The sequence below is a fragment of the Anas platyrhynchos genome, chromosome 7 (genome assembly GCF_047663525.1).
Source record: "Anas platyrhynchos isolate ZD024472 breed Pekin duck chromosome 7, IASCAAS_PekinDuck_T2T, whole genome shotgun sequence".
Taxonomy (NCBI): Eukaryota; Metazoa; Chordata; class Aves; order Anseriformes; family Anatidae; genus Anas; species Anas platyrhynchos.
In genome coordinates this window covers 22367501-22389870 of record NC_092593.1, presented here as the reverse complement: position 1 = coordinate 22389870, position 22370 = coordinate 22367501, and the positions used below count along the sequence as shown (strand labels likewise).

Sequence of the window (22370 nt, the reverse complement as noted above, 5' to 3'; positions counted from 1 at the left end):
GTACGTAGCTAGTGCTGCTGCAGAAAATAGAATCAGCAGATGTATATGTATAAAAATAAAAGTAACGGACCAAATTAAAAAACTCATTTTCAAATACTGACTTTGAGTCTCTGTGGAATATCCATTGTGAACATGCACTGTTACTGTTATCCTACTTTGGAAATAGAGCTGCTTTTTGTGTAAAATGGCAATATTTTGTCTTTTTTCTCTGACTTGAAGTTAAGACTCAAAGGCAACGTAGCAGGATATAGTCATCTCTGCAAGGGCAATGGAGAAAAACCTTTTTGAACTATCTAAGCTGATGGGTTAGTGTTTGAATTGTAATTATTTTAACCTTTAATTTTGAGAAGAGGGAAGTGTGATAGTTACATTCTTCATACTTGCAAGTCAATTTCTTTTGATGACTTGCATGTTGACCAAATGTTCAATGGCTCCTTTGCCTTTCCAGGTGTTAATCTATCGCTTAATGTAATACCATGATACTATCTGGAACTTGACACAAAATGTCACTATATATATCTTAAGAGACTCTCACAGCTCTATTACTGAGCAAGTCAGTGGAGCATTTTCACTACATATTGTATTCGTGGTATAATCTGGTTTTGCTACAAGTGAAAATGCAGCCTTCTTCCATTTGTGGCTGTATGTCTCTGCATTTGTGACAGTATTGTCTAGTTAAGTGATCAGTTTACTATTTTACTGAATTTACACCATCCTGTAGGGAAAAAAAGTTTACCTGAGGACTGAAGTAATCTCACAGATAGCATTGTGTGTGTTCTCATGCCTCTTCCAAGTAGCCTATAACTTAGAAGACCTCACTGTGAGCAGCTTGGAATGGGAAAATAGATCCATTGGCTCTTTCATAAGTTTGTGTTTAATATTAATTGAAAAGCATTAAAATGGTCCTCAAAACCGTGTTAGAAAAAATGTGTATTCTTGGGAGCATGTAAAGCTGAAACACCTGTTTTGGTTGAAGAAAGTTTTCTTCAAGTATAACACAGCTCAAATGTTACAGGTAACTGTTAACTCTGTAGACCACTACAGAGCACAAAATATTTGCCCAACTGGTAAATTGAACTCTAAGTCCCACTGTGGGAAATTGCTTTGCTGTGCTCCAAACAGCAGTTATCTCAGTAATTGTACCTGAATTCTTTTGTGGCTAATAGACAGTTGATGTCCTTTTTACCATGACAGAATTATTTTTGCTACAACATTATTAATTGCAAAAATTTCAGATAAGATGTCTTCGTGTAGTTTCAGATGGCATGAGCACGATTTTTAATTGGTGCTGCGAGTGAGCTGGTTTTTGAGTTGAGAACCTGCGTACCCCGCGTTTCACATTCTAAACTGGAGCTCGCAACAAGGAGCTTATCAGAGCAAATTGTCTAGTCCATCCCCTTCCTCACTCAAAACCTAATGACCCTTTATCATCATGGTTTAGATTGCTGGACACAGATGTGAGAAAATACAAGTAATCTACAGGTAACTACAGTAGCTGCACTGATGTTCTCAGGGAACTGACTGCTGGGAAGATAAAAAGCTTCCCACAGAGTCTGTGACTTTCCAGCAGCAAAGCACATCATGAGCTCATACATGAAGTTTTATTTGCTGAAGATTCACAATAAGATGCATTAGGACATTCAGCAGGGTCCCTTCTTAGATGAGCACAAGAATTCTGTGAGGCTGTTAGTTGATGCACTAGTGCATGGCATCACGCTAAAACTAGAAGGTCCAACAATACCAGTAATGTTTCTTTTTGAGAACGTCACAAACTCCAACTGTAAAGTGATATTGATATTAATGTAGTTTGTTCCTTGATTGTAAAAGATCTAATGTTGTTTGACATTTTTTTTGTTATTACAGAAAGTATTCAGGCAGGAAGCAATGTTCTTCAGGAAAAAAAAAAGGCTGCTGGGTATTGAAATATAGAGTTAGGAGTATGTATTAGATATGAAGATATAAAATTATTGTTTGGATAGAGTTATGTATGATTAATTACTGTGTTTTTTTCTTAGCATTTTTTGTTCTAGTCATGTAGCAGATCTAAAAATCACTGTATGTGAGATTGGATACTTTGCTGAGGAATGGGAAGGAAATAAAATGTTTTTCAGATAAATTTCATGTACCTTAAGGTTATGAAGGTAATGGTCTTGTTTGAATTTTTTTTTTTTGTAATAGAAGAAGCTGCTGTAATACAGTTTTTGTATTTAGTGATTCAGTAAGGTTGAAATGTATCTATTAAAGCAGATGGAAATAATCAATGTGAATCAGTCTGAACTTTCATTCTCTTCTAAAGTAACTGAAGTATAAACAGTTACTTACATAGAAAAAGTGAATTTGGATGCTGAAATGCTTCCCCCCCTTTTTTTTTTAATCATCTCAGTTTTGATTTTCTGAACAGAGAGAACATGGCCCCATCAAGCTGTTTGTTTTTTTTTTTTTTTTGAGGGCGTGGGGTTGGCATGAAATGTATAGATCCTCCAAGAATGAGGATCCATTCAGAGAGCAGTAGTAATAATAAAGGAGGCAATAAGCAATTAATTACTTTGATGACCTTTACAGAAAAGACTGATCAGAGAGAGAGAGAGAGAGAGAGAGAGAGGGGGAGAGAGAGAGAGGAAAGACAAACAAACAAAAACAACACCTAAAACCCAGGACAAACAGAAATTTCAAACAACCTCCTCCCATCCAGAAACAAAAAACAAACCCCAAACAACTCCCACCCAGGAGATCTGATGAGGCAGACGGATGTCTGTTTTTCAGTTTCGATCCCTCTACCCTCTTTGGTCACCTTGAGGCTTCTGTGGTGTATTCCTCATTTCACAGTGGTGCAGCTGCACTTGGTGGACCTTCAAGCAAGAGCAGCTGTCTCTGTTTTCTGTTCTTTTGTCAATTGTCCACTGGAGGAAACTACAAGACACTGATAACCAAATACCGTTTGGTTTTCATCATTGCCTATTGCTTCTATTTTCTACTTTTGTTAATGACCATTTTCTAGCTTTTGCTGACCTCACTGATAACAGAGAACTTTGTACTGCAGGGCCCAACAGCCACTTTCCAAAATAAATGATTTTATATGATTACATGTACCTTTCATTGCTTAGTAAAGGCATGCAGAAATATTTTCTCATTTTTAGTAGTAAATAGGAGCTACAGGAAAAGCTCTGTGTGTTTTGTTGATTTTTAAGTGAGGGAGACAAAAGTGGTAGTGGTATATATATTGTAAGATTGATCCCCTCCCTTTCTTTTTTTTAATCTTGAGATTAATTATAATGAAATCCATGTACAAATTGGAGCAGACTCAGTCTTTCATGATATATACTGTTTCATGTTCTGTAGTGACTTTAATTCTCAACTACAGTAGACATACGGAAAAATAGAAAAAAACACTGGCTGTTACAAAGTTTTGTTTGAGCTTTTTAAACTGAGTGATTAGCAGAAATAATGACCCTGTCAGCCTTAATCACATTAAAATGTGGTTAACATCATTTAATTTTTTCCACTTAATATGCGAAAATTTCCAGTAGATTTGCAGTGAAGGCCATTGAAATTCCATTAGAACAAGAATAAAAATTTCAGGCATCATTTATTCAGAGAGGGAATAAAGGTCTCGATTGAAAACTGCTGAATCTTTCTATTAGAGAAACTATGAATCATTGCATTGAGCAGTACCTTCAGCTTCTATAGTACTGAGTATGGGCTGCTTTTGAATGAATGGAATGCATTTGTACTGTGGTGATTTTTTGAAAATTGCAGCGTACAAGTTTTGCACAAATTCAATAAACTCTTTTTCCTCAAAGAATTACTACGTGCTGCTTTATAAATGCTGTAGAGCTAAGAAAGCACTTCTGGTTTAGGCATCTTGTCACCAGGAAGTTCTGTGGTTCACATTATTTTTATTAAGAGATTTAGGAATGTAGTATATTCCAATTGATGTGTAACATGTAGTTGTAGATTCTATGTGGTTAACGGGAAACTAAGGACACACCATATTGTCTTCTGCAGCCTTGGCACTTCTTGTGGGGTGTTCCACAAGTACATGCCAAAGTGCAGCACACAATAACTATAGGAGCCCACTAGAGAAACTACCAGCAGCGTCTTTTACTGAGAGGAACTTCTCTTTCTAGGAAAGATATGATGTTTGTTAGTTGTACTGCAGCCTGCTGTATTTAGGTTCCCTTTTTTTTTTTGTCCTTTGCCCATGAAAAGAGAAGACTTTGTCTGATAAGTAGAGGCGTTAGAAAATTTATTTACTAAATAAAATTTATTTATTTTACTAATTGATTTATTTAAATAAAATGTAAGAAATTTATTTATTTAATAAAATATAAGAAAGTGCAATGCTAAATATTGGTGTAGTAGTATATACTGTGAGATACACAGTAGCTGAGGGATTTTCTCGGAATTAGTCAGTTGTTACTTAAGAACTGTGCATACCTAACCAGAATTTGGATGTCTCTCTGATCCATCTGTAACTCTGTATAGAATCACAGAGTCATTTAGATTGGAAAAGACCATTAAATCCAACTACCAGTGTAACGTTACAAGTTCACCACTGAACCATGCACATCTATATGTCTCTTAAATACCTATAACGATGATGACTCCACCCCTTCCCTGCTCAGACTGTTCCAGTGCCTAAACACCCTTTCTATGAACAAATTCTTCCTGATACCCAATCTAAACCTTCCCTGGCATGTCCTGAGGCTGTTTCCTCGTGGTTCTGTAAGTTGAGGAATGAAAGAAACTGATTAGGATCAGGACCAGAACCATTTGCTTTGCCCTGCAAATGAGGCAAAAGGAAGAAGTGTGGTAGAGATTGGAAGCCAGAGTAAGAGAGAGGTGCAGACTGAATGAAGAGATGCTTGGGGGGTCACTTGGAAGCATCTTTCTAAAGAGCTGCTGGACCAGGATGGAAAGCTGTGAAGATCAGAGAATGACACTGGGAAAAGAAACCAGGATGAGCAGCAGAATATGAACAACTGCCGGATGGCATGGGAAAGTGGCCGTATTTAGGAAGAAGGGTCAGAAGAAACTCTCTACTCACTAGGTTTTTCTCCATCTTACAAAGCAAGGCATTAAACTCAGAATTGTCTTTTTGTTTCTCCGCTCTTTTTAAGTGTCGGTGATATCATACGGAAGGATGTCTTACCTCTACCCAGCTTCTAGCACATCAAGGGGCTAGTACTTACTGTTTGTAGCTCACAGATAGCTTGTGTAGTGGATATGTAATGAGTACACTCAGAATAGAATTTAGCACATTTATTGGTTGCCTTTTTAGAAATTGGAATTTATGTACAGGTACATTAAGTGGCTTAATGTTGTAAAGCGAAGCACTTTGAAGTCACAAAATGTCTGTGTGAAGGTTGCCAGTGCATTTCAGAATCTATTTCCTGCTTCAGAGGTGTGTTTGCTCCCGGATATGCTAACAGTTCCCTTTCCCTTACAGGGAGAATTGCCCAGTGTAAAGGACAAGCTTGTTCTTAAGGATGCAGCAGGGTTGGGTAGGATGGGAGATTTTTGCCAGTGGGATTCACTTCCTTTGGAGCTAAACTTGATACTGACATGAAACTGGAGGAGGACAAGGTGTACATGTAGCTTTATGTTAAAGGCAGTTGATCTGCCTGGAGGTTTGGGGTTGGAGAACTAGACTTCTCTTTTGTCTCTTTTAGATTGCCATTCATGATGCTAAGTAAGTAACTTTTAATTTTTTCACACATTTTAAACTAATCATGTTCTTCATTTGACCAGCTGGGATAATGATATCCATTGTTCTCATTAGCTCTGTTTTTTCAAAATTTGGGCAAGGTACAAGTTTTAATCACTTATTCCACAGCTGTGATGCAAGTACTGTAGCCACATCTTCTGCCCTTTTTGAACCGTCCTCATGAGTGGTGTTGGATCCATGCCGACCTATATGTGGTCTGAGAATATCATGGGTTAATTTTGACTTCTATTACATATTCTTTTGGAAGAGCAGAATTCGTGGAGTCTAATTTTCCACAAGTTTGAATCTTGTTTCCTTAAAACAGTGATTACTGATGTATACTCATTCTATAAAAAATAATATGTTGCATGAACAGTAGGTACCATCATATTTGCGTGGATAGTGAGGACTTTGTGTGCGATGCTCAGTCTGCCAGCCTAGAGCTGTTGGTCAGCTGGATAGCTACAGCCACATCAAATATATGATGGTTGAGTTCTTCATGATATTTCCCTAGTGGAGACATTGGATTTTACAAAACCTGTAGGGACTTGGTTTGTATCAGACTGAGACCCGTTCGTCCCACTTCTGCATTTCTGGGTAGCGTTTGTGTACTTCTGAATTCACAAAGTGTAATGCTTCCTTGTAACTATATGGTAATCCCTAAATTACTGTAATCCCTCATCTGCATTCAGAACAGAACCAGTTATTGTTGGTAGCTACTTAATGTAGTAATGACTTTCATAAGTTAATTAAGATTATTTTTTTTATCAGTAGCTGATTGTTTTGCACTTAGTACTGGGAGGCTGTTCACAGAACCTCACTGCTGTCCTGCTTTGAAAATATTCTGCCAATTTCCAGCCTACGTTTTTCTGGGGCTGTTTTTTTTCATTGGTGGTTTTGGTAGTTTTGTCCTGCAGATTAAAGTATCTTACTTAATTGGCGTTTGCCTCTTGTACCTGAAGCAAGCAATTATCAATTCTGTGTTTCTATCATTTATGTATGTGAGGTTTCTGTTCCTCTGAAAACCTTAGATCTGTTCTGAAAATAAGTCATCTTTCTGTGAATTTAGCTGACCACAGCTGCACGTAGTACTCCATATTTCTGTGAATAGCTTATATGCAGGTGTAATGTATCTGTTTAAACAAAGGGAAATGTTTCCAGCAAGATCTGTAGATTGCATTTGCTTTTTCCACGTTGCATTGTGTTGGTGGCTTAGAGCTGTTCTGAGGAAGACTAACACATCATGATCCCCCTTCTTTGCCACTCCAAATTGATGATAATGGCTACTTCCTTGAGGAATACGTCTCTTGGTCTTGTAGCGGATGTAGCAGGCACCTAATGCTTGTGTCAAGGTCATGAATGTAGGCATTAAAAAGATCCGTATAAGTTTGATCCTTGAGTAGCTTCATTAATGAAATCCTCATACACCAAGTTGTTCTCCTGTCAACACATCAAGTGCATTACTCAGTGCATGGTCTGTACAAATCCACTTCCACCTCTTTACTGGTGAATGAATAGTTTCACACACAGCACCGTATCAAATCCTTTATAGATGTATTCCTCCTACGTAGAAAATCATATGTCATATCAATGAGAATAAATTTATCAGGGCATGCTTTATTTCTTCCTTTAAACCAAATTACTTGCATTTACCAAGGTTATTTTCTGTGATTGTTTCTTCTTTGATGGTATCATTGCTCAACCAAGCTAAGTCTAAAATAGCTTTGTATCTGTTAGGTGACTCTTGGGTGGAGAAATGAATTTGACGATCACATACCAGAATAATGGCCCACTAGATTTTTTTTAGTGTTTTTCTTTTGACTTGGTCTGCCTTTAACCATATAGTGCTTACTAGAGCTTTTGCCTGTTGAGCAGGCCTTTTCCAAACCTAAATTCCATGGTATCTATAAAACAGAGAAAATGAATAAATCCATTTGGTCATTAAAACAAGATTGGTTTTCATGCATCTTATATGCTAAAAGCAAAAGTAATTTGTTTTAATCAGTTTTGTAGTGGTAAACAAATGGTATATCCATTATTTTAGTCTTCAAATGCACGATTGGGCGAAGTGTTTTTAGCTGTTGTTTTAGATAGAAAGAAGGAATGAACAGAAAGTGGAAAACAGGTTATATAGGCTACCAGAAGTACAGAATTCTTTTGACTTCAATGTTTAATGACAATGTACATTTATGTCATAGGCTTGCTCTTTCAGTGTAGCTGTAGGAATGTTTCATATAGTATGTCCCATGCATATTTGAATTACTTTGAAAAAGTGAAATGATGTGATGTTTAGCTACAGAGAAATGTCAAAAACAATGCATTTATATGATATGAAAGATTTGCAGGCACAAGCTAGCAATTGATAGTAATATTATAATTAGCTCTTTATGCAGGCTGTTTTTTATTCATGAACATTTTCATTTATGTTGACAACTATCATGCATGCCACCACACATGGAGCCTTTTACATAGTCAGAAGAGACTGAACACGAATTAGCTTGGTTTTGGGCTGACGTTCCCAATTTTCTATTGAAAAGTGGTTTCTGGCCAGGTCATAAAAATTGAAGTAGCTTGCACTTCAGGTTTGGCACTTTGATTCTGTTGTTGTTGTTAGTGCTATATTTGTAAGGGCAAAACATTTCACAGAGATCTGTAACTTAGAGGTGGAACTTTTTTCAGTTAAATACTTGTGTTAAAATGGCTGGGAGTGTTCAGTGCATCCTGATTCTATAATCAATAAGAAAATGAAGATAGGTAAACTGGTGGTTTTGTAAGTCAAGTTTTAGTTTGGTGTTTGCAAAATAGAAATGTTTTATATGTACTCACCCGCAGGAGTATCTCTGACAAATGTACTTTTCCTTCCATTTCCAGTCATAAAAATTGTGTCTAACAGATCCTTTCCAGCCTGTCAGATAAGCAGTGTAATTTCAGACAATGATCCGTACTTACTTATTCCTGCTTCTGAAAAATCAAAGTTAGTGGTCCTGTAGGACAAGTATGTTTTAGTAGAATGTTCAAATATTGTTATTTTTTCTGTTTGTCGTAGTTTAAATGGATAAACAGGCTGTAGAACTGAATATTTTTGCGACAGCTATTCAGGTCAAGGCATCTCTGCACACTGTGAAAATCCCTGGCTCATTTCGTGTTTTATTTGGGTATTATGATGTTCCTTTGACAGTGTACAGTATCTGTTGCTGTATTTATTAGAGATTATTTGGGGGAAATGTACCAGCAGGGGGTAAGACTTGGACACACCACAGAATTTTACACGTGCAACTTAGGCACTTAAGGCTATGGTTAGTTTCTAAAGCAGCCTATGAAAAGCAGAAAGAAGATGCTTTAAGGAGAATGTTAGAACAGGAGTCCAAATTTAAGTGGTCTGAATTGCTCTCAGAAGAGCCTTCTGGTTCATTAACTATGTAGGGAGCAGAGTGAGATTAGGTATTGGGTGTCTGAAATGAAGCATTGTATTCTTGGAGTTGCTATCCTGTGAATATTAAGTGTTCAGCTAAGTAATTCTTTCATTGCTGTACTGAGAGCTTAGAAGCTGTTCCTTTTCCGGATAAATATCAAGGTTAATTTCTGATTTATTGAGTAGGGTATTCCCTACTAAAGCAAATTTGGTCTTTGTCAAAAAACACCCACAGCTTACGCCAATATTGCTAGCTTCCGTGATTTTTATTTCTAGTCTCGTTAAAATTGTTTCTAAAATGTTGCTTGTAGTACTGCATGATGTCAAAGTGTGGACCTACTCTATGGTAAGCTGGGTGCAGGAAACAAAATTAAATAGGTTTTATTATTTTAAATCTAATGCACTTACACTAGTAACACTTGGCTCTTGCAGTTTTAATGCTTACATAGTTTTTAACAACCAACGGAGGAAGGAAGAGAGAATTTGTGAGTTGTGTGGTGTAGAAAGACTCCACAGTTAAGATGATAAAAAAGAATATTGAAGATGCAAGGAATATCTCTGCTTATCATGTGTGAGCAGGGGAAGATACTTCATAAGAGAATCAGAGAGCAATATTCTGAGCCAGTTTGTTTAGATTCCATTTGATTGTTGTGCAACATTAATGAAAGCCAAAACTAACACATGGTGTAGTCTGTATTTGTGTTACTTGTTGCAGATTTTTAATTAGCACTAGTGGAATATATTCCCAATTACTCTTTAAGTATAGTATCTTATTTCAAGAGTTGATACTATATATATGTGTGTGTGTGTGTATATATATATATAAAAACTATGTGGGAGTTTTATGTAGATCATATTTTTTGTCTGAGAGTACGGCCTTGTGTTTGTTACTATACGTGTGCACACTGCATAGAATTAGGGAATATAAATTTAAGATGTTGTCCATCGTGTGTTTCACGTTCCTTTTCTAAAAGCATCACATATTCGTTTGATCAAATATTCTGTTTCTATGTGTTTTATAATTCCTTTTAATGGGATTTCATACTTTGAGACTTTGCATTGGTATAAATTATCCTATTTTCACACAGGATCCTTGAGAATATAGTTCTCCATTTGACACAAGAAGCACTGTCAAGAGATGAAAGTTAAAATTCTTGTGCCATAACGTAAACCTGACTGTGGAATAGGAATTCTTTCTGCTGATCTGTAGCATCTCAGTTATCATCGTTTTGCACATAGGTCTTGTGACTGAAATTTGCTATAATTTGACTGAGCATTTGTTAAATTACTGTTATAAACTTTTTAAGGTAACTTTTCAAAAGTCTGTATTTTAGCAATGATAGCAGAAAGAATGACAAGATGTGAATTTTCAAAGGCTTGTTTTCTGTCCAAAGTGTATCTGCCACAAATGGAGCCTATTATGTCTATAACCACGAAACATGTAATGTGCATGATTTGTTGCAGTCTGCATTGTTACGCAGTTCCATCAGTAGTTCCATCCTGACTGTGCTTGATTCTTGCTGACAGCAAAAGCTACGTCTTTTTTGAGTTAAGACAATTAATTTTCAGAATTGGCAGACCAAGGAGAACTGGAGACTGTAAGCCTTTCACATACAAGCAGGTGCTGCAGCAGCAGAGTCGTACCATTTCCATTATTGTTTAAGTTATAATTGGTTTTGATCACTTTAATGGGGACTATAATATAACGAGGTATTACTGAAGTTTTGAACATTAGATCAGAAAGGAATGTTTAAAATGAATCTCAAGATCTTCATTCTTCATGAATGATGCTCCTTACAAATGTTTAAAGTAAGATTACCTTGTTTGACCTTTGGTTAGATGAAATTTGTTGTATAAGGTACTGGAAGTCTTTCCTTACTGAAAGCTTTATTGGCAGGAAAATCATGCTGGATTGTTTTGCCTCTTTCTTGCTCTCTTACCATCTTAATATTCTTGAATTTGGACTGGGTTTTAGAGATCAACAACTTGATTTTTCTGTTATGCAGGCTTTATTTCTCCATGTTATAGAAGTATTTTGTCCTTTAACTGACATCTGTTTTCAGTTTACAGGTAGCATCGTGTTCTCTGTTACAATTTCTTTCACAGTGCCCACATCTTGCAAACCCAAAACAACTAAACAAGCTTTGTGTTAGTTAAATCTTGATACGAAATATGTTCAAAAAGTGTTCAATAGCATAACGTTGTAAGTGAACTGTTAACATCTTTGTCTGTTTTAACATACCACAAAACAGTGAATACAGCCAGGTAGTTCATCTAGAACAGATAAACTGAGAACAGTATACTGCTAACATATTGTACTACATCAGACAGTTTGTTAACAAAATTGTGTCTTGGGTGTGAAGTGCTTTTACATGAATTTCCAGGAGTATTACCTTGATTTTTTTTCTTGTCAACTAAAGTTTTCTGCCTTGGAAGATACATTTTTTAGTGATCTCATACAGGATAATTGTGACTGAGGACTTGTCATATACCAGTCTTCTCCAGTAATAAACGCTGAAAATCCTGATTGAACCTGGCTATGTAGCTTTGCTCTTTTTTGAGTGGAAGGCTGACTTAATGCATTCCTGTCCCTCAGTCTTCGGCTGCTCCTGCACCGTCCTCCCATTCTGTTGACACAACTGGGTGTGAGGATACATGGGCAAGTGAATTGATCCAACTTTTAAAAGGGATGTAGGAGTGAAGAAATGAATTCCCTCTCCTTCCCCAAGCTGCATTTTGCCAGATTGTTTTTGTTGGTGAATGGCTTGAGTATGACTGCAGTGAGTGCTGATAGGTCCCCTGCTCCATGTCTGGCTGGTAGCAGAAAAGCAGGTGTAACATCTGGATGGACAAGGAACAGGATGAGAAGCTCACATCTAGGTTATAGAAGACGTTTCTGTAGAAACCGGGATGCAATGTGAACTAAAATAGTAGGTGCAATACTGGTCACCCCATTTACCAAATGATTTTGTAGAGTTAGAGGAGCTTTAGGATAACAGCAGTGATAGAGATCAAGGCCATGGAAAAACTGGCTTTGACATACATGAGGCAGAGAGCCTGGAATTACTTATATTTGAAAGGAGAACGTTAAGGAAAGTTATAAAAACATTTGAATAAATGGCAAATGACAGTGTAGATCAGAAACTTCTATTCTTCTTTTCTTGATATAGTATCAGTTGAAATTACAATTAAGTTAAAAATGTGTGAAATCAGGTCTGGTAGAATGGAATACTTTATATAACTGTTCTGTCATAAGATTCCTGTGATCACAGGATGTGTCAGAAGTCCCCAAAACTTTTGCAGTAAAGAATTTTAAGGACTCCTGCACTTCGTGGTGTAAGGCCAAAGTCAGTGTGTGGTGGGGGTGCAAGTGGCACCTGAGGGGTGAGATCAGTTCTCCACTCTGGCCTCTGGAAATCCATCTGGATTCAGCGAGTAGCGTGGGAGGCAGGATCCCAAAGGGGATATGAGCATCAGACTCTGGGAAGTTACCAAAGATGAAAGAAGTTGAAGCATTCGGGATGCACAGAGCGAATGAAAGTGTGAGCTCCCACAGCTCTCATCCCAAAGGGCAGTGGGGAGGCTCCTGGCTAGGGAGCAGCCCCACAGGTGGGATGCAGTGGCTGGCTCTGAAGTGTTGCTGTGAAGTACTTGCAGGTGAGGGCAGGGAGTGGGAAGGGGCCTTTTGAAATCTGAGGGTTGCTGTGTTCTTCCAGACCATCTGGGAACCACAAATAAAGTAGAATAAATTCCTAAATGTCACTGATGGTTTGAAATGGGATTGCCTAGGTCAGTAACAGGTACTCCAAAACCTTCTGTAAGTCTTTTTTCTTTATAAAAAGCAAACTGTCATGGTGGGGAAGAAAGTACCTTTTTATTCTTTAATATTTTCCTGTTTAGTCTTCCTTTCTGTTCATGTGGGGCAAGAAGAAAGGGATACCCTCAAAAAGAGCCAGGTAACAGTAAGAGTTACTGCATGTTCAACTGTTACAACAGAGTAACAGATTACGACCCGAGCTTTGTTTCCCATTCTTGATTTCTTCTATTGACCTATTTTGTGATACAACATTATTATATACATTGGTTTCATCATTTTCCCTGTTCCATTCTTCGTTGATAATAGAAATATAGAATGAAAGCTTACTTAGGCTGTGCAGGTTTGTATGTATCTCTACCTTCGTACATGTGTATACCTACAGTGCTGAGAATAGCAGGACCTGGTCTTTGTGGAGTCTGCATGCTAACAAAATGGAAGGAAAGGGCATCACCTGTGAACTGTATTGTGTAGCACTGGTGCTCAGATAAATTGGATTTTCCTCTCCCCCCCCAAATCAGCTAAACCTGATGGTTCTTATTGCAGAGGCATTTGGGACCTGGCCAAAAAAAAAAAAAAAAAAAAAAAGACAACTTCCTAATTTGTCATCACTGTAGATAACTTGTGGGTTATGGGTGAGGCTTCATAAGAAGGCAGCCACAAAGAGGAAAGAAGAAACAAGCAGTTTCTAATAATTTTTTCATTAATTTCAAGATAAACATTGGAACAATTCAGCTGCTTTTAATTATCTAGGAGCAAGACAGTGGACAAGTAGTACCCAACAGGAATTTGTAAAGACAAAATTGTCAGATATCTGTGATAAATTTAATGGCCTTGTATATTGTGAAAAAACATACTAATCTATGTATTGTGATTTTTATTAAGGCTTTAAAGGCTTTAATGCCTTACAGCATTTCCATAAACAAGATAGGAAATTCTAGTTAAATGGAAACTACTGAAAGTTTGAGTGTGAAAGATTGGTTGGAAGATAATACACAGAGCACAGTTATCAGTGGTTCACTTTCCAAATGGAAGAATATCTCATTATGAGATCTGCTGAAGCGGCTGCTGGTTGAATACTGTTATGTATTTCCATTAATGAGCTGGATGATGAGCGTTCTTGTTAAATCTGCAGATGACCCCAAACTAGGAGATGTCCAGGTATGCAGAGAACAAAATAAGAATTTAGGAGCATCTCAAGAAATAGAGGAAATCATTAGGTAAAAAAACGAGCTAGGGTGCAGCTTCTGAGGAGAGGGATTTTAAGCAGGAATAATCAACTATGCAAATACAGCATTAAGGACAAGCTAGTCACGTGGGGTTGTACAAAAAGTTATAAACTGAGCATGAGATCATGTTGCAATACTGTCACAAAAAAAAAAAATCAAATGGTGTATCAAGTTTTATATACAGAAGAGTTATCTGACGAATGTGAGTTAATTCTCTGATGCTCCCCCACCTTATAAGACCTTATTGAAAGCTCTGAGGAGTGCTTTGGAGACCATGTGCCTCCAGAAATATTTAGACCAACTGTGAACAGTCCAGAAAAAAACACCGAGAATGGTTAGAAGTTTAGAAACAAAGAGGTGTAAAGTTAGAATTAATATGTGGCTGATACAAGGAAAGCTCTAAATAAATGGAAAATAATTTAAAATAATAATAATAAAGACCTGAGTCTTAAAGTATCTTAAAAAAAAGCTTTTCAGCAGTGGGGAAGGAAGCACTAAACACATTGCCATGAATAGTTTTAAAAAACCCTCAGTTGCTCAGAGCTATGAAGAGAAGGAACATGTTGAAATTCCTAGTTCCTTGTAGTCTTGCTCTTATCTGTAGATCTTTTTTTTTTTTTTTCTTTCCCTCCAGAATTCTGTATGTTTTCATGACTTAGTTTAATCTTTATATTTCTTTCTCCACCTTTCGGTCTTTCTTGCGATGCTACCTGGTATTTTCTCTTTCCCTGCCATGCTGTTTTGTTTCTGCCAATTTCTACTCTTAGTCCAGGCATTGGACAGAGAAGCAATTGTTTCTCTCCCATGAGTTGGATGGGTGAGTTTTTTTGGTCTTGCTTGTATGAAAGTGTACTTTGACAAATCACCTTCCTTGTCGGGGTCAGTTTTTCAGATCATCTTGTCTTGCAGGGATCCACAGAGCTCGCGTTCTCTCTGCAGCTTCTCTCTTCCATCACCTATTTCCATCAGAACTCTGCCTCTGTTCCCAGCTGGATCTCTCATGTGAAACTCAGCTTGTCAAATGTCATTCTGTAGTTAATGTACCTTCTGCAACTCTTGTATCTATTTATTTTGGCTGTCTGCAGGTATTGGTTTCATTTGCCTCAGGAACCACCACAGTTTTACAGCTCCCTTCCCATCTCCACAGCTCCCTTTTTTTGGTGCTCTTTGCTTATTGGCCTTCTCAGTGACAGCCCTGATTTTTAAACCTTTTTTCCAAGGTTCAAATCCTGTTCTGCATCCTGGTTTAATGCCAGCAGTTGACTCTGGTAGTCATCCCGATCCTGCTGCCCTTGGAGTACTGGCTTCTTTAGTTTACTTTATCCTTGTTAGGCTGATTCCAGATAATATCTGGAATCCCCTGAAATGATGCATTTGTTAAATTAGGGGATCTAGTAGTAGCAAGAAAATGCTTAGGTCTTCACAGTTTTTTCCAAGTTAGTAGTAGATACCTTGTCATGCTTTTGTCCTTCCTCATCTGTCTGCCACCAGTAACTGTGTTAGGCGTGTAAGTGAGCATCTTAATTCCTCTTAGCCCTTGTCCCAGAATTTTGAGTGCCTCCTCCATGTGCAAGTCATTCAGATCTGGTTTTGTTCTTGTGTCAGGCTTTTACAAAGTCTCCTTTTAAATTTAGTTTTAAGTTCAACTTTTATCTAAGACTCTTGTCTTTGCTGTGATGTCTGGTGGTCCTCCTGTCTGTTTGGCCGATATTTTTTCCCAGAAAGGATCTTACTGTCCATTTGTGGAGAACAGAGTCAAATTTCAATTCAGGAACCCTGTCCTCTTCTCACAAAGCAGTTGGAGGGACAACTGGACCATCTCAGTAGGGGAGCACTGTTAGTTGCCTAAAAATGCTCTGACACATCCCTTGCCGTTATTGCTGAGCAGAACTAGACGAAAAGCCTTTCTTCTTTCTGCTGTATGGTTTATAATCAGAATTTGGTTCTGACTCTGCTTCTAACAGCATTTTTAGAAACGTCATTAGGAAAGAAGATTTTTTTTAATTGCTTGTAGTGTGTACGCTGTTTGCAAGTACTTTTGAGTTTACTTTAAGTAGTGTCTTCATCTTTCAACTTTCTTGTTTCTCAAAGTTGAAATAGTTCCAGCTGTTAACCATGGTCATTGATTCTTCTGCCTGTTTTAATGTTTCTTCTCATGTTAGATTTTACCGTGTTTCCTTAATTGAGATTTCCTGTTGTCAAGTCTTCTCTCTCCGCCTGAAGTCCAATACCCTTTGTAATTCATTGTCATGTAGCATGACAAAATGAAGAAATACTCCGGGATTTGCTTACCCTAACATGCGTCCAAATAAGTGTGCTAATGCTGTTCTGTTACAGATGTCCGAGTATTTCCATGGAAAAATGATGTGCTCCAATAAAACAGACTTTGACGTTAATTGTTACCATTTCTTAAGGGAATTTCGTTCTGTTTAGCAGACTTAGTTATCTGTTTAGCACTACTTGGTTTAAAAGCAAACTTGCATGACCACTTTACCAATCATTAGTCAACCATTTCGCTTTGGGGAAAATTTCATTTAGAATATGTATCACTATTTGTACTTTTTATTTTTGTTTGTTTTATTTTGGTCACTGTGAGGGGAATTCCTGAGTGCTTTTTAGTAATTCTGTGACATTGAAAGTCACAAAAGTGAAACACTCAGGCAGAGAACCCAACTGTCTCTACAGAGTACGATGCAGTACCGTATCTTTTAGCGAGGCTGTAGCAGGTCTGATGTCAGTCACTTCAGAGACCTTTAGACCTCAGTGCTCATTTATTGCTAAAATGTACCAGTTCTGCTCCTGCATTATGAAGATCATCTGTCAACACTTTGAGATATTCTCCTTTGTTATTAAGCTTGTGATGCTCTACACTGTCAGGTTTTTTGCCAATTATAGTTAAGGTACAATGGTGTATTCACTGGATCAAAGTCTCACACTGGCGGTAGAGGAATGATTTGTAAGTCTTTATTCATCTGAATTGTACAATAGAATACCTGAGGAATGCAAATAATCCCTCTAAGGACTCAATAGAAAAGCTGTTAAAATGACAGTCTAAGACTATTATTATTCTGAATTGGTGTTTTAGCCAAAGTAATTATTTCTTATCTTGTTGTTCCACAATAGTTCTTAGTTTATTAGTTACGATGACCATATTTACCAAACAGAATTTGAATCCTATTTTAGGCACGACTTTCATGCCCATTTCAGTTTTTGAAGTTTGCGTGTTTAATTCTGTCTTTCACTTGGTACGTTATTTAATTAGTCCAGAGGCTGCTGTTAGATACTTTTTTAAAGAAAAGAAAAAAAAAAAAAGGATGTATGCACAGATGTTGAAGTACGCTTATGAATAGCAGATACATTCCTAGATACGTTTTCCATAAAAGGTTGGCATTTATAAGCTGTGAACTTTGATATCCAGTTTGTTAGCCAAAGTAAATTAGTTAACTACAAATGTCAGTTTTAGAAGCGCTGTTAAATGTCACATGTGGTTTCAGGAACGCACCTTAATTGTGATTTTCAGTTCAGATGTGTCTGAAGGCAAAAGTGTTTCAGTATCAGTCCTGGATACCAGACTATTTTCATTGGATAACTGGAGGAAAAAAGATTAGTATAATGAGGATTGAAAACCACTGATGGGGTATTTACATAAGTAAATGATAGAAGGACCAGCTTTATATAACAAACGTGTGAAAACTGTTGAGTGAACTTTTATATTCTTTGTCCCATCTAAAGCCCTACTCAGTGGGCCATGCACTTAATCTCATAATAGCTCTGATCCCCTGCTATTTTCTTTGACAAATGTGTGTTGATGAACTTGTGGTTCAGTTCGTTTTTTTTTCTGAAGTGACATTTGCATTGATTATTTAAAGGTTTGCAGGCCACAGTTTCAAAGCACTTTAGTATAATAGCAGTTAAAACCTTAGTCTAAATCTTGGAGATTAGCAGGACTAAGAAAAAGAACTCAGCAAGCATAAAACCCTATGCTGTATGGTGGGTGCTTCAGGTTCGAAACATCGACGGCACCCAAAGTACTGTATTTTGTACTTTTTATCTTAGCGTGCAGGAAATATTCTCTTGCCTGTTGTGCTTACTTGCTGAATGCACAGAGTTGTCCCCATTCTTACCGTTCCCACATGTTCAGAAATAGTGCCTTGTAGGTAACATTGTGAACAGTCATCAATCCTTCCAGGTCATTTATGGATATCTCTCTTACATGTATAATAAATAGCATTTACAGTTCTAAGTGCACTGTCTGTGTTTAAAGATTGTCCGATATCCGAATAGAAAATATTTGCAGAATTAACAGACCTTTAAACAATCCATTAAGCTGTAGTTCTAAATGCTTAATTTCATTCAACTAAAAAAAAAAAATAAATCAGATGTACAGTTAAGCTATTGCCGATGCTGCCAGTTACAAAGAGAAAACAGAAGATGAGAAATAGAAAATTTGATTCTTTATTTTAAAATAATAGTAGTGTAATATCTTGAAGCTTTGTCCTGGGGAGATAATAGAAAGGTGTGAGAAACTAGTAGCAACATGGTCCTGTATTCATTAGCTATGTCATCCTCTGAGATCAATAACCAGAAAAAACAGGGTACAGCTTGCTGTCTAGGAGCTTACAGTGTGTAGTGTTTTTTTCTGTCTGCTAATATCAGTTACCTTAGCCACTGAGAAGAGGAGATGTTTATATATAAAAAAAAAAAAGGGGGGGGGGGATGGAGATGATGTCAGAAGAAAAACTGAAGACCCCAGTTTTTGCCATATTTGATGAATTTCACCTTTGTAAGTCTCAGAAAAATGACTTCCACAATCCACAAAGTTTTATTCAGTTACCATTTTAGATTGCAAGTATTTAACCTCTACCAAAAACCTAGTTATTGTCTCAAATTATGCCCATTTCTTATAGATTAAATGCCAAACAGAAACCAAGAAACAGTGAAATGTTAATGGAGTACACCTGAAGCAATTGCTGCCTGTTAATGCCTTGACCTTGGAAAGCAATACACAAAAAGATGGCATCATAAAACCGTGCAATTCTTATGAATATGTATGTGCTACTTGATAATAATGAATGTGGTACAGCCATGCATGCACTACAAGATAATGTTGTGCCCTTTGTTGTCTACAGGTTGATAAAAATTAAAGAGTGGGTGGACAAGCACGACCCGGGTGCTTTGGTCATTCCTTTTAGTGGGGCCTTGGAACTCAAGTTGCAAGATATGAGTGCTGAGGAGAAACAGAAGTATCTGGAAGAGAACATGACACAAAGGTTAATTAGCATTCATTTTCCCTACACTTTATTATCAACTATTTCCTTGCAGTAATTTAATTGCTTGCGCTGATAGAATAATAAATGACAGAGTAATTACCATTATAAAGAGAGAATCTTCTCCTTTCTTTACCATGAGACAGAGTGAAAAGATTTATTTTAAATTAAGTTTTTAACTGTCATCTGTCATCTCTGTACAGTGTTTTAATTATAACATAGGTATTAGTTATGTATATTTTTGAGAAGGAATGATCACCAAAACTGTTTCGTCATCCATGGGGATCAGGGATGGTGGAAAAAATTTTGCCATAATTTTTCTGAAGAACTCTAATAAATTGTTTCAATATTGAATTTCAGTCAAACAGTTATGCTTTCATGACCCGGAGTCCTGAAAATTGCATGAGACCAAAAGTGCTGCCTGATAGGGTGTTTTAAATGGATCCCATATTTCTGTATCCTGTGGAATAAACAAATCAAAATACTGTCTTTATGATGTTGCAGGAAAAAAAATAGTTCTTCTGAAGAGAGTTCAAAGAAAAAGGCTACTCCGATTATCACGGGGTTTTCAAGTAGATCCAGTGTCTTCCAAATACGCAATGTCTTTCCACATAAATTGATTACTTGAGGCATTTAGCTGTTTTATGTGTATACGTTGAATGAATTGGATTCATTTTTTTTTTTCAGTGCTTTAGCAAAGATCATTAAGGCTGGATATGCGGCACTCCAACTAGAATACTTTTTCACTGCAGGCCCAGATGAAGTGCGTGCATGGACCATCAGGGTAAGATTCATACTTATTCATCAGCTATATCCAGTTCCACACTATTGAATTCAGATTGATATCACTGACTTTGAAGTTTGTCATGGTGGCGGTTAGCTAGTCATTACAGATGAGGTTTTTGTCCAGGATAACTTTAATTATTTGTGAGCTGCTGAACAGTGAAAGTGGAGCTGCATTGATTGAGGCAGGTAACAATTGATTCTGCCTATTACATAGTCTGAATTTCTTCATCCTGTAGAATCTGTCTACCCTCCTCCTGTGGTCAGAGATAAGACGTACCAGTATTGTGCTTGCTTAATCTGTGTGACTGGGTTTGTCTGCAGTGAAATTGATGTTGCTTTTCATTTTGTATTCACTAAGTTTGTTTGGGTTGCGGGTGGTTCATTCCTCCTTTGCTTTGCTCGGATTACATTTTCAGCAATAAAAGCAATATAACATCATTATATTCCTCGTGGATACACAGTTGGGCTCCAAAACCTAAAATCAGTGTGCAATAATTCAGGTCGTTTACTGACTTTAATATTTAGACCGAATTTATTTTGGTAGTTTTATGTGTGTTTATCCAGGAACTTATGTAATGCCTGAAATTAAATTATGTATTTTAAATGTTGATGCAGAATGATTACAGCCATAGAGATTGACTAATTTATTCCCAAAGGACAGTAAGAGCTGAGCTGTAGTGGTTTGCCTTTGAAAATACAGTATAATATAAAAATTACTATTGAAAAATATTTTGAAATGCATGCAGTTATAAATTCTACCTTAAAATTTATAAAAATGTCAACTTTAGGAGATGCAGATCTGTCACTGAGCTTTTATTTGCTGCATCATTATGTTTAGAGCTCTGCAGTGAATTTCAGTGCTGCATTTAATTTCATTTCAAAGGAATTAATTTGTTTTCATTAATCAACATAATTTCCAGTAAATTTATATTTTTCCTTGATACTGCTACAGATGTTCGTGTATATATTTCAGCACATTAAACTTACAAGTGTGCTTTAGAATTTTTTTTTAGTCTTTTCATCTGTGTCTCCTTTTACGTGATAACTCATAGCTAGTGTCCTTGAAATAGCTACCAAAATAATATAAAAGCAGAAGTTCTGTTCTTTTTAAAAGCATGTTCTGAAACTCTGCTGTTTTCAGTAGGAGAAATGCTTGCTCTTTATTAGAAAATTTGAAAGCTGGTTTATCTTAAGACTGATTGTAAGTATCTTTGATTTAATGTGCAAAGATATTTAGTCAGGTAAGCATCAGTGAGTAGCCATATTAACCCAATACATCTTTTATTGTAAAAACTGTGCTTTACAGTGTCAGACTCCTTAGCACTTTAACATGCTTTATTAAGCAGCCTTTAGGTCACCATTATTTCTCAAATTTCTTTCCATGGCTGTGTGTGCACAGAATGTATGTCCTTGTAATTTAAGGCATACAGTTATAATGCATTCTACTTTACTGCAAAAGCTTAAATTATCTCATAATATTTGCATGTGATTTTTTAAAAAAATTTTTAGTCATTCAGTTGTTGATGTTTTGGTAAGAATACTCATTTTGTTCTACCTTAGACTTATTAAAATTATTCCAAAATAAAAATAAGCCAGTATATATAACTTGAGATTCATACATCATTTTTGATTACAAATATGATTCACCAATGAATGTTATCATTTAATTGAAATTATTTGGATGTGACTAAAAGTCTAGAGTATTCCAGATTTTAAAGTTATTTAAAAATCTATATTTTCTTCACTTTCTGTATGAAGAGCTAGGGATCGAAGTGAATCCCACAACAAAACACAATCATAGCTTCTAAAATCAATATTGCTGTTTATACCTATTAGGAAAAAACAAAGCTGCCTTTCTTTAATATCAGTTAGTTTATCTGTGGCAAGGGCATTTATCTGTGTGTCCCAATATTGAGAATTACCCAGCTGTATGTGAGACATTTTAACTGATACAAAACAAAGTTTCAACAGATCCTGAAAGCGTATCAAAAAGGAAGAAACCTCTCTCCTGCAATCAATCTTCTTAAATGCAATTAATTTTCTTCCGGTCTTTCCTTTGACAGAAAGGGACGAAGGCTCCTCAGGCAGCAGGGAAGATTCACACAGATTTTGAAAAGGGATTCATTATGGCTGAAGTAATGAAATATGAAGATTT

General features: G+C 36.7%; 1 protein-coding gene across 3 annotated transcripts in view; it reads left to right on the top strand.

The window, feature by feature from the left end:
- The window catches only part of OLA1 (Obg like ATPase 1), a 109171-nt gene that overhangs the window by 82178 nt on the left and 4623 nt on the right, over positions 1-22370 (top strand). For all 3 annotated transcript variants that reach the window (XM_027461345.3, XM_027461344.3, XM_072040966.1), the window contains 3 exons: positions 19292-19432; positions 20117-20213; positions 22279-22370. The exon at positions 22279-22370 is cut by the window's right edge and continues 31 nt beyond it. In XM_027461345.3, the coding sequence (XP_027317146.1) occupies positions 19292-19432; positions 20117-20213; positions 22279-22370 (330 nt within the window). The remainder of the gene's footprint in view (positions 1-19291; positions 19433-20116; positions 20214-22278) is intronic.